General features: G+C 45.9%; 1 protein-coding gene across 3 annotated transcripts in view; it reads right to left on the bottom strand.

The window, feature by feature from the left end:
* The window catches only part of PRKCH (protein kinase C eta), a 116,560-nt gene that overhangs the window by 12,913 nt on the left and 90,717 nt on the right, over positions 1-12,930 (bottom strand). For all 3 annotated transcript variants that reach the window (XR_005820784.1, XM_040560568.1, XM_040560569.1), the window contains exons 11-12: positions 7,028-7,166; positions 6,010-6,198 (exon numbers count right to left, since the gene is read on the bottom strand). Coding sequence is in view for 2 of the 3 variants with exons in the window: in XM_040560568.1 (XP_040416502.1) it covers positions 6,010-6,198; positions 7,028-7,166 (328 nt within the window). In the remaining variant the exon portion in view is untranslated. The remainder of the gene's footprint in view (positions 1-6,009; positions 6,199-7,027; positions 7,167-12,930) is intronic.

Genomic DNA, 12,930 nt, shown 5'->3' with positions numbered 1-12,930 from the left:
CTGCTCTTCTGGGCAGCCAAGGAATGACAAACTTCTGCAGAGAGTTTTGAGTGGCTTTTTTAATTAGCAAGACGAAAATTGGCTGAGCTGTTGTGGAATGGCCCCAGTCTCTCTCTCTCCCTGAATTAAGTGACTTGCCGCCATCTGCACTGAGACATTCCTGAGCTCTTTCTTGCTCTCCAGAAAAATCTGTGTGTGCTGCCTCCTCGGAAAGGCGGATGAGCTGCCTTGCCAGCAAGCACTTGGTATTGAATGCTGCTGTATGTACTAGTTGTACACGCAAGCCAAAAAAGCTAACTGAAAAGACTGAGTTTCTTGGGTTTGGTCTGTGTCGTGGGCTCACAGGAATGGGAGAAGGCTTCTCCTTCTAGAGCAGGACTTTTTCGACTTCTAGATCAGGCTTCAAGGCTGTCTGGAGACCATGTGGTTGGATTTAAAGCGTGGCACTTTCAACCATTCCCCCTCCTGCTGCTCCCGAGATCCACACAAGCTCCCTCCCAGCTGCTGACAAAAGCCAGGCAGGAGATCCCAGCTCCATCCCCTTGTGCTCCAACAGCCAAGCCTGAGTCCATAAAACCTGGGCTGTCAGAGCAGGACCTGGCTTCAGCTGACCCCCAGAACATCCTTATTAACCACAACCGAGTTTGAAGCCCTAACCCACAGACATTACAGCCCCTTGGTGTTAGCCTGGCAACACCAAGGGGATTTTAACTAAGTCCGCAAGAGCAAAGCATAATATGGGGTGGGTGTTTAGACTTAAGCGGTGTTGTCGGGGTTCAGATGGCGCCAGAGGAGCCGTGGGGGAAGTGAACCCAGTAACACAAAGCAGCAGAGACTTCAGAAAACCAAAGCATTTGCCTTTTGACTCAGCCTCACTTCCAGGCTATTATTCTCTAGAATAACAGATTAACTTCAGGTTTCTCTTTTGCATCCTTTTCACTGTATTGCTGACATCATTTCTTCTCTGAAATACGGGTCATGTTTGTTCTCTCAATGGAGCTCCCTAACCTTTCAATCCCTCCTCCTCCTTCTAACACAGTTACGCTCTTCGCACTAATCCTCCAGCATCTGTACCACCCTGTGCTGTTCCACCTGCACTGCCTGGGACTGCAGGCTGCTAAAACCACAGCCAATTTCCTCTGCACCTACCTTATTTTTCATATGAAAGCCACTCAGAAGGGGAATCACCATTTTTGCCTAGTCTTAACTCTGAGAGAGTCTTCTCCAAAATGCTTGTGTTTAGCCAGCTGGAGGGTGAACAGGCATTCATCTAATTCGTGTCCCCAAAATATCCAGCCACATGCAAGGCTTCACTTTTTGAAGGAGCATTTCAGCTAGACCAGAAGTGCTTCGGAGCTCACATTATGAGTGGAGGTTGGCACACAAATGCCAAGAGACACCCTCAGCCTCACTAGGCTCAGCTACACCAGGAGTTCAGAAATCCAGGGTCTGAAGGCAGAGCCATGTTAACACCTCCCCAGGGAGATGCTGCTTTCTAACCCCCTGCTGTCACCTGGCCCTGAGAATGAAAACATCCGAGGTGCAACTCCTCATCCAGATCTCCAAGCCTTTGGGCCAACCATTGGGCCATTCAGTTGATCAGTCCATGGAGTGACTCAATAGACCTGGTTCTTCTCTCCTCACCTGACACCAGACTTGGAAAGGAAAAGCCCTGCAGCTTTCCCTGAGAGTTTCCTTCCCATTACACCACTAGCTTTTGAGCCCTGATTCTCCTTATGTCTCTTCATTCTCCCCTCCAACCAAGCCCGACTGTTACAAAGACAGCGCGATTGGATTGCATTTGAAAGTCATACACGAAGCAAGAGAAACCTGTGCCAAAATACAATGCACCCTGCTTATGGGAAACAAGAGGACTGTATTTCATTTTACGACTCAGCTTAATCCCAAAGCCTCCAGCTGCCTGGAAAGCCATCCTCTTTGCTCAAGCACTTTTTGCTAGTGACAATTCACAAATTCAAAAAATCAACACACCGGAACAAAGCAAACTCCGGCTGCACTCTCACCATAAAAGATATGGCGCAGCAATCTCTGCTCTCAGAAAGCCTCTGCTTGCTCAGGAAGTTTCTCTTTCACAGCCTCTTCATCCTCAGGCACTGGTGATTACTCAGCTGATAGCAGAGAGTATTTGAAAGAATTATTTGAAAGAAAGCAAAAATTACTTTCGGATTGAGATGAAATGGTCTGAATCCATTCAGCAGTAATTTTCCTTTTTTGCATTTTTTTCCTCCCACAAGGAAATCCATTCCCAGTTAGACTTGCTCACGCAAGAAGCCAGGAGAGCTCAGTTTGAGCCCGCTCTGCCTGACTTGAACCATCATCATTCCACCGATTCCCCAGTGACACACTCCAGCGGTGTAGGGTATATGAGTGGGATTTCCTTCTTTCCTCCTCTGGGAGCATCGACTCCAGCAAAATCCTGCTGATTTACACTGATTTAGCTCTGCCCTACTTCCAGAACTTGAGGGAAAATACCAAGGAGAAAAAAATAAAAAGGGAAATAGGTAAAAATTTCTTCTAGAGCACAAATCTTTCTGCTTTGAATTCTAAACGAGGTCCAAGGGCACTGAGTTTATTTTTGTTTTCCTTGGTAGCGGTGCTCAAAGCCACATCAGGAACACCCACCCATTTAAATGCGGTCCTACGGACGTATCTTGGTGATTATCAGGAAACGGCGAAGACGAACAGGATGCAATCTTCAGAAATCAGGTGATTTCTCATGGGGGGAAATCGGTGACACACAGTGATGGTAAACGAAAGCAAAACAAAATAACAGCATCCATGAACCATGTCCTAAAAACTATTATCTTTGTTTATAATGAACCTCTTCGTGAACACAAACTGATCAAGTGCTTTCTAAACCTAGCTATGTGCACTTGTAGAGAATCTCTTAGCACCTACACCTAATTGCCTCTTCCTGGCTGGGGAATTTGATTTCAGTTTCAGAGTTTTGCGTCACTCAAGTGCTAAGTGAATTCTCACTAGTCCTGTTCAAGGTTAGAGGCCAGAACTTTTAGTGAGGGGATGATCCAATTATTGAGGCTATTAAGGCCTCGGTCTGCAATATGAGAGACCCCAGGTTTAATTCCCTGGTCTTCCATAGATTTCCCATGCCGTGTAATTACTTATAATCATTTTTGTCACTGCAGCAGTTGAGTGCCCTGATTTCCCAGAGCTCTTAATATCGTGGGCTAGAAAGCACTGTCACAGCTGTAAATCAGGGAGTTCGAGTTCACTTTCTGTTGAGATAAACCCAGTAGTGATTATTAGTGTGAACAAAGATGCTCACACAGCAATGATGTTATATTTACTAAAAATAACATTAACATCAGAAGTAATGATAAGCAAATCAACTTATTTAGCAGCTAGAAAACCTAGTATCTTCTGTGAAAATAGCTACAAGGGAACAAAATGGGTTCCCCACTCCGTGTTACACTGACTACTAAAAATACTGTCCTACTGACATACTATCAGTACACTGCAAATATAGTACACAGCAGTGATTGCATTTATTACCATTCAAAAGAAATTAAAGCATGTATTTTTTTTCATTTCAATCTAGAGCCCAGAAAATCTCACGACAGCACGCTTCTCCTTCCTGCTAAAGTCAACGTGCTCTGATGCTTCTGAAACACCATGAGAAAGAGGAGGAATTAGGGAGCTCTTCTAGCTAGCAGGTCTGAACCCAAAAGCAGCCACTGAGACATTGCAGAAATTCAGGCTGCAGTGAACTACCACCAGTGCTATAAAACATGACACAAAATTCACCTCCAGGTAGCAGCCACCCAGGGAAAGGAAACACTGAAGAACTGAAGGTGCAGTAAAAATTTCAATTCTCTCCTCCCATCAGTTAACCACAAGGCTCCTGGTTAATGCTCTAAATTTCATCCTTCTCCCTGGAGTTACAGTCATCTCCTGAAAGCGCAGTGCTTCTCCTGAGCAACACGTGAATTTCAAAGAGGCAGTTTTGCTCTCATTTGGGTTTCACCAGCAACATGTGATACAGCTGACAAGCAGAGCGGCAGGAGAGACCTTGTGCAGGTAAGTACCCAGCGGTAGCTATGTTAATTATGCAGTTTTTGAGACGCTCAGTCAATCTCTATTTAAATCCTTAGCTCCCTCTTTCTCCAGTGCCACTCCTCATGCTGTTGTTTGCTAATCCCAGAAGAGATCTGCTGTTGAAAGCTTGGGTCTGAATATGGGTTAGAGCAGCTTTGTGTGAATGAAGTTTGTGCTGGCTGCTTCTACGAGGTTCCAATCAGAAAGAGGAAAATAAGCATTTCTTCATTAAGAGGCTAAAATGCAAATAGTATTTTAATATACCCTGAAATTCCTGATACGATGAGCATCTATCTGGCCCCATTCTACCACTTTTATACAAGACACCTGCCACAAATCTACTCTACTATTACCAATCATCGCAGAAAAGGAATCGACTCACATATTCGAGAGTACCAATTCAACGACAGAAAAGGCAATGAGTCAGAACTTCATTTTTTTATTTTAAACCGTTGTAGATCATTTCCATAGACCAAGAGGGCCTTCAGCATGACAAGCGATACCTCCTGAGCACGTCCTGAGATTTCAGAACAGAACCCTTTGCCTCCTCAGGAAGTGGACTTTACACTCAGTTGATTTCTGTCAAGTTTATGAGATGCATTTTCAGCTGCAGCATGTAATTGCTGATTTACTATCTGACAGAAAGCTTTCAGGAGAAATCTTCCAACTTCTGGCTACTAGATTAAAGATCTGACAAAACCAAACTCTCATCTCTTTTAAATGGTCCTGTAAATCATTCATTATCCCATTTCTTTGAGTCAGTTCTCCACGTTATTATGAATTGCTATCTTATCCAACTATTTCTCTGGCCCTCTATTAACACAAAATTTAGTGGTATTAAGACTTAAATGGATGTATATTCACAGTGCTTAAAAGTATTAGGTGATGTGATCATCAGCAGGAAGTAGTCAGTAGCTGAACAGCCAAGTCAGGTCCCCTGACTCCTCGGTTAACACCCTTATCGTTGAATCACCTTTTGATTCATGACAAAGCCAGGGAGTTCCAGTACGCTAGGCAGCGTTTGTACATGCACAGCCTGAAATCTTAGAAAGTTTCATTCCCGTGTCACAGGCAAAGATACGAGGCACAAGATAAGAGAGAGACTGGGAAAATTCAGGAATACATGCTAGGACTACAACAAGGACTAGGTGTAGCCAGCAACAGCTCTTCTCAAACTGTTTGCTGTACAGCCCCTCTTTTTTCCCCCCAAACACACAAAAATCAGAAATCTTTGCATGCAGGTAGACAGCAGTCCAACAAAGGATTTTCAGGAAGACTTTACTTCATTGACACTCTGGTCACATGGAAATCATAAAACTGCAGAATCATAGGATGGTTTGGGTTGAAATGGACCTTAAAGGCCATCTAGTTTCAGCTCCCTGCCATGGGCAGGGACCCCTCCCACCAGCCCAGGCTGCCCAAAGCCCCATCCAGCCTGGCCTTGAACAATTCCAGGGATGGGGCAGCCACAGCTGCTCTGGGCAGCCTGCGCCAGGGCTTCACCTCCCTCCTTGCGAAGAATTTCTTCCTTGTATCTAACCTAAACCCAGCCTTTTGTTGTTTAAAACCATTACCCGTTGTCCTGTCGTACAGCCACTGCTGATAATACCGTGTATACCTGCTCCTTCTGTTCTGGAAGATGACCATATGCTGTAAATCATTAAGCCAGCAAGGGAATGCCCAGAGAAGCAGACATGCACACACTGCCTGCCAAGTTGGCTGCTGAACCATATAAAGGACATAACTATGCAAACACACTGAAGTGTGGCAGGATTTTTTTTTTCAGTTTATCCTTCATTCCAAGATAAGAAAGGGTCAGGGTCAGGGAAACTGCAATTTCTGAGCTCCCATCCCCCAGCCCTGTTTTCTTTTGCTAGATTTAGGCTGAAAAAAGCCAGGAGAGGATGCAGACAAGCGGCCGAGGGAACTCACCGCTTTGAGGATTGCCACTGCGTCCTGCTGGAGCCACGTCGGGTAGACAACTTCGTCGTTCAGAATGGCCTCGAAGAGGTCGTCCTCATTCTCTGCCTCGAAGGGCGCGTGGCCGCACAGCATCTCGTACAGCAGCACACCCATGGCCCACCAGTCAACATCGGGGCCATACAGCATCTCTTGCAGAATCTGAAAAAGGGATGGGAATGAAATAGCACCCCTGGAGCTTCTTAAACTGAGCAGAGGAAGAAAACAGGTTTGGAAACATCAGTGCTGAAGATCTTGCTGTGTCCTAAGAGCTAGCAAGCCTGGCTGGATGTCCAGGAACATTTCTGTGACCTCAACCTGGGAACCCCCTGATCTACGCTAAAGTACAACAGACCCATTAAGCAAGGGCTGAATTAACTTGGCTGCTCACTGGGTCATCTTGGAAACAATGTCTTCAAAATTAGGCTAGGTTTTATCGGGAGCAAAAGGGGCTTTTCAGCTATCCTGCTGAGCCTCAGAAGTGGAGGAGCAGCCATGTGCATGGGCTGACACTGCCTTTTCCCTGCCCCAGGAAGGAAACGTGTACACGGCTCCAACAGCAACGCTTTCAGCTGGGGAGGGGGAAGGAGCCTGAGTGTGCAAGAAAGCACAAATGCCAACCACAGACAAAAATCATCTGGCAGCACCTGGAGGACAGCTGTTTCTTAAAGAGGTGTTTATTAATTTTGTAGTGAGGTTGGTGAATGACAGGGAAGGGGAGCAGGTAGAAAACAGAACTGGGAAATGAGGGAGAGAATTCAATCTCCTGTCAAATCAAACTGGGACAGTATCTGTGTGTGTCTATTTCTCAATTTTTTTTACAGCTGTGGCTCCACTTTTTACCTCACCTTTCCTTAAGAAAAATATACGCTTATCTTGGTGCCTAGAAAACTTTGCACCCAGCAGACAAATAAGGTGTAGCTAAAGACTCCAGAGAGCACACTAGTTGCTCAAAAACAAGTTTGCTTAGCCAAAGAAAGCTTCCCTATACCTCAGGAGCAATGTAGTCCGGTGTACCGCAGAAGGTGGCTGTGGTGATGCCATCGTGAATGCCCTCTTTGCACATTCCAAAATCTGCCAGCTTGCAGTGCCCCTCGTAGTCCAGCAGCACGTTGTCCAGCTTCAAGTCCCTGCAACGAGAATCATTCACCAAGTTGCTACGTGCTTGGAGCGGCCCCAGCACAACTGGAAGCAGCGTCCCAGGCCTCACAAGCTTAACCTGTAAACTGGACAAGCCTCATCATCATAAAAAAATAAACAGAAGTCATGCAGGAGGGGTTTTCTTTTGCCTCATCTCTTACAAAAGGGAGGGAGGAACAAACATCATTCTGCCGAACGGCATTTAAGATGGGCAGGTACTATACAAGTTCGCCCACATGGCTTTCCAAACGCACCACAAGCTCGACTGGCAGAGCTCCTGCCCACTCAGCTCGGGGACTCACTCACTGGAGCAGAGGTTGCCAGAGCTGTCAAATTGCGTAAGGATGCTCTGATGCAGCAAAACGCGCTGCACACGACACACTCCAGCTCGGCAAAGCACCACACCGGCGGGGAGCAGATCCTCACTTCTCCCAGGGTGTAGGGTTTAGGTCCCGGACTTCCCTCTATTGGGGTAGACCTGACTGATAAATCCCACCTGGCATTTTATCCAAGCTGAGAAAGAAAGAAAGCCCCTGCCAACACAGTGCCACGTGGGCAGGGTGAAGCTTCAGCCAGCAAGGGATGTAAAGCCTTAAAGTCTTCCCACGTGCACTGATCCCAGCCAGACTGCGCTAACGAAGAACCAATCTTCCCCCGTGGTGCTTGTTGGGGTCAGTGCCTCCTCGTTTCATACCTGCTTCCTGTCACGAGAGTCCCGCAGCCAAATGCTAAATGCCATAGTGAACAAGCCATGGAAAAACATGTTTTCCAATACCTCACCTGCAACAGCCTGCAAGCACCTAATCAAAAGCAGGCTGCCAAAATGACAGAGCCCTCACAAAGCTTATCAAGGAGATTGCCTCAGGGATCAGCCTGCAGTTCCAAGCGCTGTCAGGACCATTACCAGAGAGCACAGGGTCATCTGCAGACTTAGGCAATGTCTTCCTAAAAATACATACCGCCTCTTGGCACCTCCGCTTTTCAGCTGTCAGACGAGCTCTAGGCACTGTCACAGATGGAGGAAAGCAGCTACGATGGGAGTGCAAATAGGTCACATTTCTGGGTTTTGTGTATTTCATTTTTTTATTTTATTTTTTACAGGTTTGGAGAAAACTGCACCAGTGGGGGCCAAAAAGGTATCTTGCTGGCTGAGCATACCTGAACACAAATTTGTGCTGCTTCTCGCACGAGATACACTTGAACATCTCTGTCACAGAATGAATTTCCAGGTCACAGCTCTTCCACAGAAGCTATCTCAGGTATGGCTAATCTTTGCCCAAGAGCTTTGCAGTCCTCACAGCAGTTCTGCAGCAGGTAAATGTTACCACCATTTTGCTGAGGTGGAAGACGGGCTCATAGGCTTAGACAAAGCAACTTTCAAAGGCATTTGGATGCCCACATAGAAATAGAAAAGTAAATACATCTGAGGGGGCCTTTATGAAATCAGGGCCCCTTTATGAAATCCGTGTTAGAACTTGATTCATTTTTTCCTCTGGTTGGATATCCATTTCCCTGGAAAGTGGGAGCAATGGAGAAGGTGGTAACATAGGTGACATCTCCATACCAACATGAAAACCTGGGGAGAGCTGAAATCTGAATCCAACCTGATCCTGCTCATCCTCTGTCTATGATCCTGAAGTGGCAATCAGGTGGTTGATTGCTCTGTCTTGCATTAGCATTTCTACAGCCCACACCACCACCAGAAGCCTCTCTGCAGCTTGAGACAAGCTCTCTTGCAACTTCACTATTACAGTAGAAAGATCAGTGCCACATTGTGCTAGACAATTAGAGCCACATCCTGCCCTAAAGAGATAAGAAAAAAGTATTATTAGCTTCTTTTGAATGGATGGAAAAGCGGGGGTTGGAGGTTAAGAATTTGCCCATGTTCACCAGAGCCAGGACTGAACACCAGCTTCCTGAATTCCAGCTCAGGATCTTAATCGTAAGATTATACAACATCCTCTCTCTCCAGCTTTTAACACAGCCCAGATGCCAGTAAAAACCCCTCTGGAAGGACGCTGCCTGTCCCAGAAGGCTGGCTAACTGGTGGCCAGCGAAATTTGGAGGTCTAGGACAGTGCCCACACTTGTCTTACGCTGCAGTGTTTGCTCTGGGTGGGATGCTCAGCAGAAGATACTTATTTTTCCCCTTCTCAGAATTAAAAATGGCTGTTAAGCTGCGTGGGCAAAGGCTTGTCTTGTTAAGGATTAGGTGAGCACAATGAGAGGTATTGTACATGCTCGTCCATGACAGTATGCCTTCAACAGCGGTTCACAGTCAAAGCTCCTGTTGCTCTTCCTTGTGGTTACTGGCAGAGCAGGGAAGCCCTCCGAGCATAAAGGCAGGCCTTGTTTCCAGGAATCTGCAGTGATGTGGTTAAAACGCGCAGTTTATTCTTGGCTTGCTTTTAAATGCACAGCAAGCGCCTTTTCAGTCCTGGGCAGGTCTGACTTCTGGGGGAGGGTGCACCTAAACATGTGACTGGAAGGGGAATTTTGGTGAACTTGCTTGGAGATCCCCCTTCCAAACTTCCCCCCCACTCCCCAGAACACCCACCATGTCCTGGCGTGCTTTGGGAATACCTCAAAATACACCTTCAGTACGTCTGAGCCAGCAGAAACGCAGTCACATACCTGCGCCGAATAAGCAGGTTGCTGTCCCGCACACGGAGCCTGAGGAGCAGAGGCAAGATGCTGCAGCAACACGGGGCCTGCTCTCCGGACCAGATCCCCGAATGCTCTGCCACTTGGCAGCTTCTGCCCCACAGGACGTGCTGCAGGAAGCCTGCAGACCCTGCCGGCTCTGTAACGCACTGCCCTCATTACACAGGAGCTTCTGCAGGTGCATGAGCGCTCAGCGCTTGCTGCATCCTCCCAGAGAGGCTCTATGGATGTAATTGCCATTAAATTTCAACTGTCTGCCTCTCGCTGAGCTAGTAGAGTTTTAACCACACGAGGCAAACCCCCAGCCCTTTGGCTGCTCCGCGTTGCATGTTAAATCCATTAAGAACGCCTGTTGTCTCCTCCTGCAGTTGGGCTATTGGCTTCTCCCGGCTTCTTTCCAGAAACGTGAAACCTAAAGCTTGCATTTTCCATTTTCACATAACCGGTAACAAGCCACTGATCTCCTCTCACTTGCTCACGCTACGTGTGTTTCACTTCAGAAGAGGACCTCCCGCGACCAAAGGGACTGCTCAGTGCCTTGCCGGGCCCACAGAAGAAGGCCCCACAGGTCCCGTTGGCGCAGGCCTCGTGGGCCAGCATGGCAGCAGGCAGCTCCCTCCGGCTACTCCAGGCCCAGCCTAAAGCTTTCTCTGGGAGAGCTCACACATGGCATGCAGCATTTGCACCGAGCAATTCCAGCAGTCATACGCCCGGTGCTCGCTGCTTTACGTTGACGGGGCTCCCCGTGTGTCCCACCACGTGAGCCAGGCCCGTCACATGAGAGGAAAAACACTGACAGGTTTCTAAGATTTACAAGGAGCTCTTCATTTGAGCAGCAAGGATTCCGGGAAGCTGATGAAACTGGAAGCCATCCAGCTCACAAAGCCCAGATCTACCTCATTTCCTTAATACTTGCATTTTCCATTCAATATTTTTAGCAGCTCGATGAAGCAATAACAGCAGAAAGGTTTTCTGAGGGCTGCATTTCTAAGGTCCTGATGAGGCTCTGCCTTAAGCCTGTTGCTGGCAAACTTCCCTTGGAAAACAGACTTCATCTCAACTCAGAAAGGCAGCTTTGTCCTTGCACACAGTTACGGCACATCGGCTTAACGGCATCGTTTTATTCTAGACCCAGAAGAAATGACAAAACGAGCTGCCTAAGCGTCACTCGCTGGAAGAGGTGTTCTTTATACGTCTGCCACTAGAGTCTGACATCCGTAAAAAAATGCAATTACAATTGCAGATGATCCAGTCCTTTCTGAAGCACATCAAATATGATTCCCCTGCACCAGAGTTTTGCCAGTGAATAGGTGTTATACAAGTACCTGCCACTTGCTCTGCTCAAACCACCTCACTTATGACATAGAAATATATTTTAAAGGATGACGCTTTGTATTTTTTTCCCCTCTTTTGGCTTCACCACACTGTTTTGCCATGTAGTAAGGATCTTTTCTGCAGGAGTGGGGGCAGCAGAAAATGGCTTCCAGTTTGAACTGCTCATGTCAAGGTTCTTCTAGGTTTGGTAATCCCAAAGCCCAGATTAAAGCTTGTAAAAGCTCAGTGATCCCATCTCAAGGCAAATACTTTAGTCACAAAAGATGCAGATACAGAGCAGCAGCAGCTAGCCACAAATGTAGCTGCAACTAATATAACGGTGCAGTCAAATGTGAAAATATGCATACATACTTATATTGTACGTATACAATTAAAATAAAATACCCAAACCTGGAATTAGCCAAATGATTTATTTTTGGCATTTCTGAATGCAAACATTTTGATTATTTATTCTTCAGCATGCAAGGTCATTTAGATACCTCTTTGGAAACACCTTTGGAGTGAGCAAATGTGCATTCAAACCCCTTTTGCAAGCAGAGACTAGGTTTTCATTTTTCTCCATCTCTTCTGTTGAAGTCATTTTACTTTGTAGAAATACTGAAATCTCCATCGTGATGGAGAAAAACGTGTTTCTACTGCCTGCTCTGGAAGCCAGAGCAATACACGTTTCCAGCTCCTGCCGCTCCAGTGAAATTGTAATTATTTTTTGTAAAATGAAACAACTTCAGCAGAGGAGAATGAAAGACATTTAGCTCACAGAATAGCACAGTTGTTAAGATACTTAACTAAGAGGAAGAATTCTCAAGACGGAGGCCCTGCTCCAAATGCTGTGGACAACACACTTAAACCAACACTTCCATTGCATGAGGGGAGCAGGAGGAGGTCTCTAAACGACCATGAGAAGCTAACAGCGTTCTAATTTTCCTTTGCATACAAACATAACACTAAAAATGTAATATTTTATTTTACTTGAAACCAGCATTCTCTTGGAAAAAAATTATTTTTAATAAGTCCTAACAACTATTTTGGGCCCAACTGAAACAACTTTCTTCCCTCTTTTCTATTCTTCCTTCCTTCCTTCCCACACTGAATTTTAGGGGCTCAACAGCCAAACTCAAAGAAAATAATTGTTTCACAATGCCATTTCCACTGGTTTTGGAATAGGAATCTAAGGCTGGGAAGGGAATTAAGGAATTTTGGAAATTAATTTCCAATCTCATGTGTTTTAGAGAACTTGCTGATGGTTAAAATTTCCTTCACAGAAGATGGTTCACATCTCCCACATTCTTCTTATAACAACTAGGCATTATTTATTTTTATGATCAAGTTAATTTCTATAACCAGAAATTCATTAAGGAAGCAAATTTCCTAAGCACTGGTATAGCTGAGTGTCAGCAGGTAGTAGAAAATACTGGCTAAAGATACTTGCAATACATTCTACCAGAGCTAGGACATAAAAACCCAGTCTGAGCTGCTGATATTTGTTTAGCTGCTGCCACATCTGTAGGGTAGGGAGAAATACTGAAATCACAAATGAAAAACCAGGTTACCAGCCTTTGAAAAAGGAAGCCACAAAGCAGAGATCAGAAAAAGATCAAGCTGCACCGAACTTGGGAAGACAGCTTGAAAGCCTGAGGTTTGTTGCTGAAAAAAAGCTTTTACTCCCTTTCAGCCTTGGAGGCTTGTTCTAATTCAGCTCCTGTGGTTCTTTAAAGGGGAAAATCACCATATCTCCAAGAATCTCATTGTGCTTACA

Source organism: Cygnus olor, chromosome 5, assembly GCF_009769625.2.
Source record: "Cygnus olor isolate bCygOlo1 chromosome 5, bCygOlo1.pri.v2, whole genome shotgun sequence".
NCBI classification, from domain to species: domain Eukaryota; kingdom Metazoa; phylum Chordata; class Aves; order Anseriformes; family Anatidae; genus Cygnus; species Cygnus olor.
This window is presented reverse-complemented; position numbering and strand designations above follow the sequence as displayed.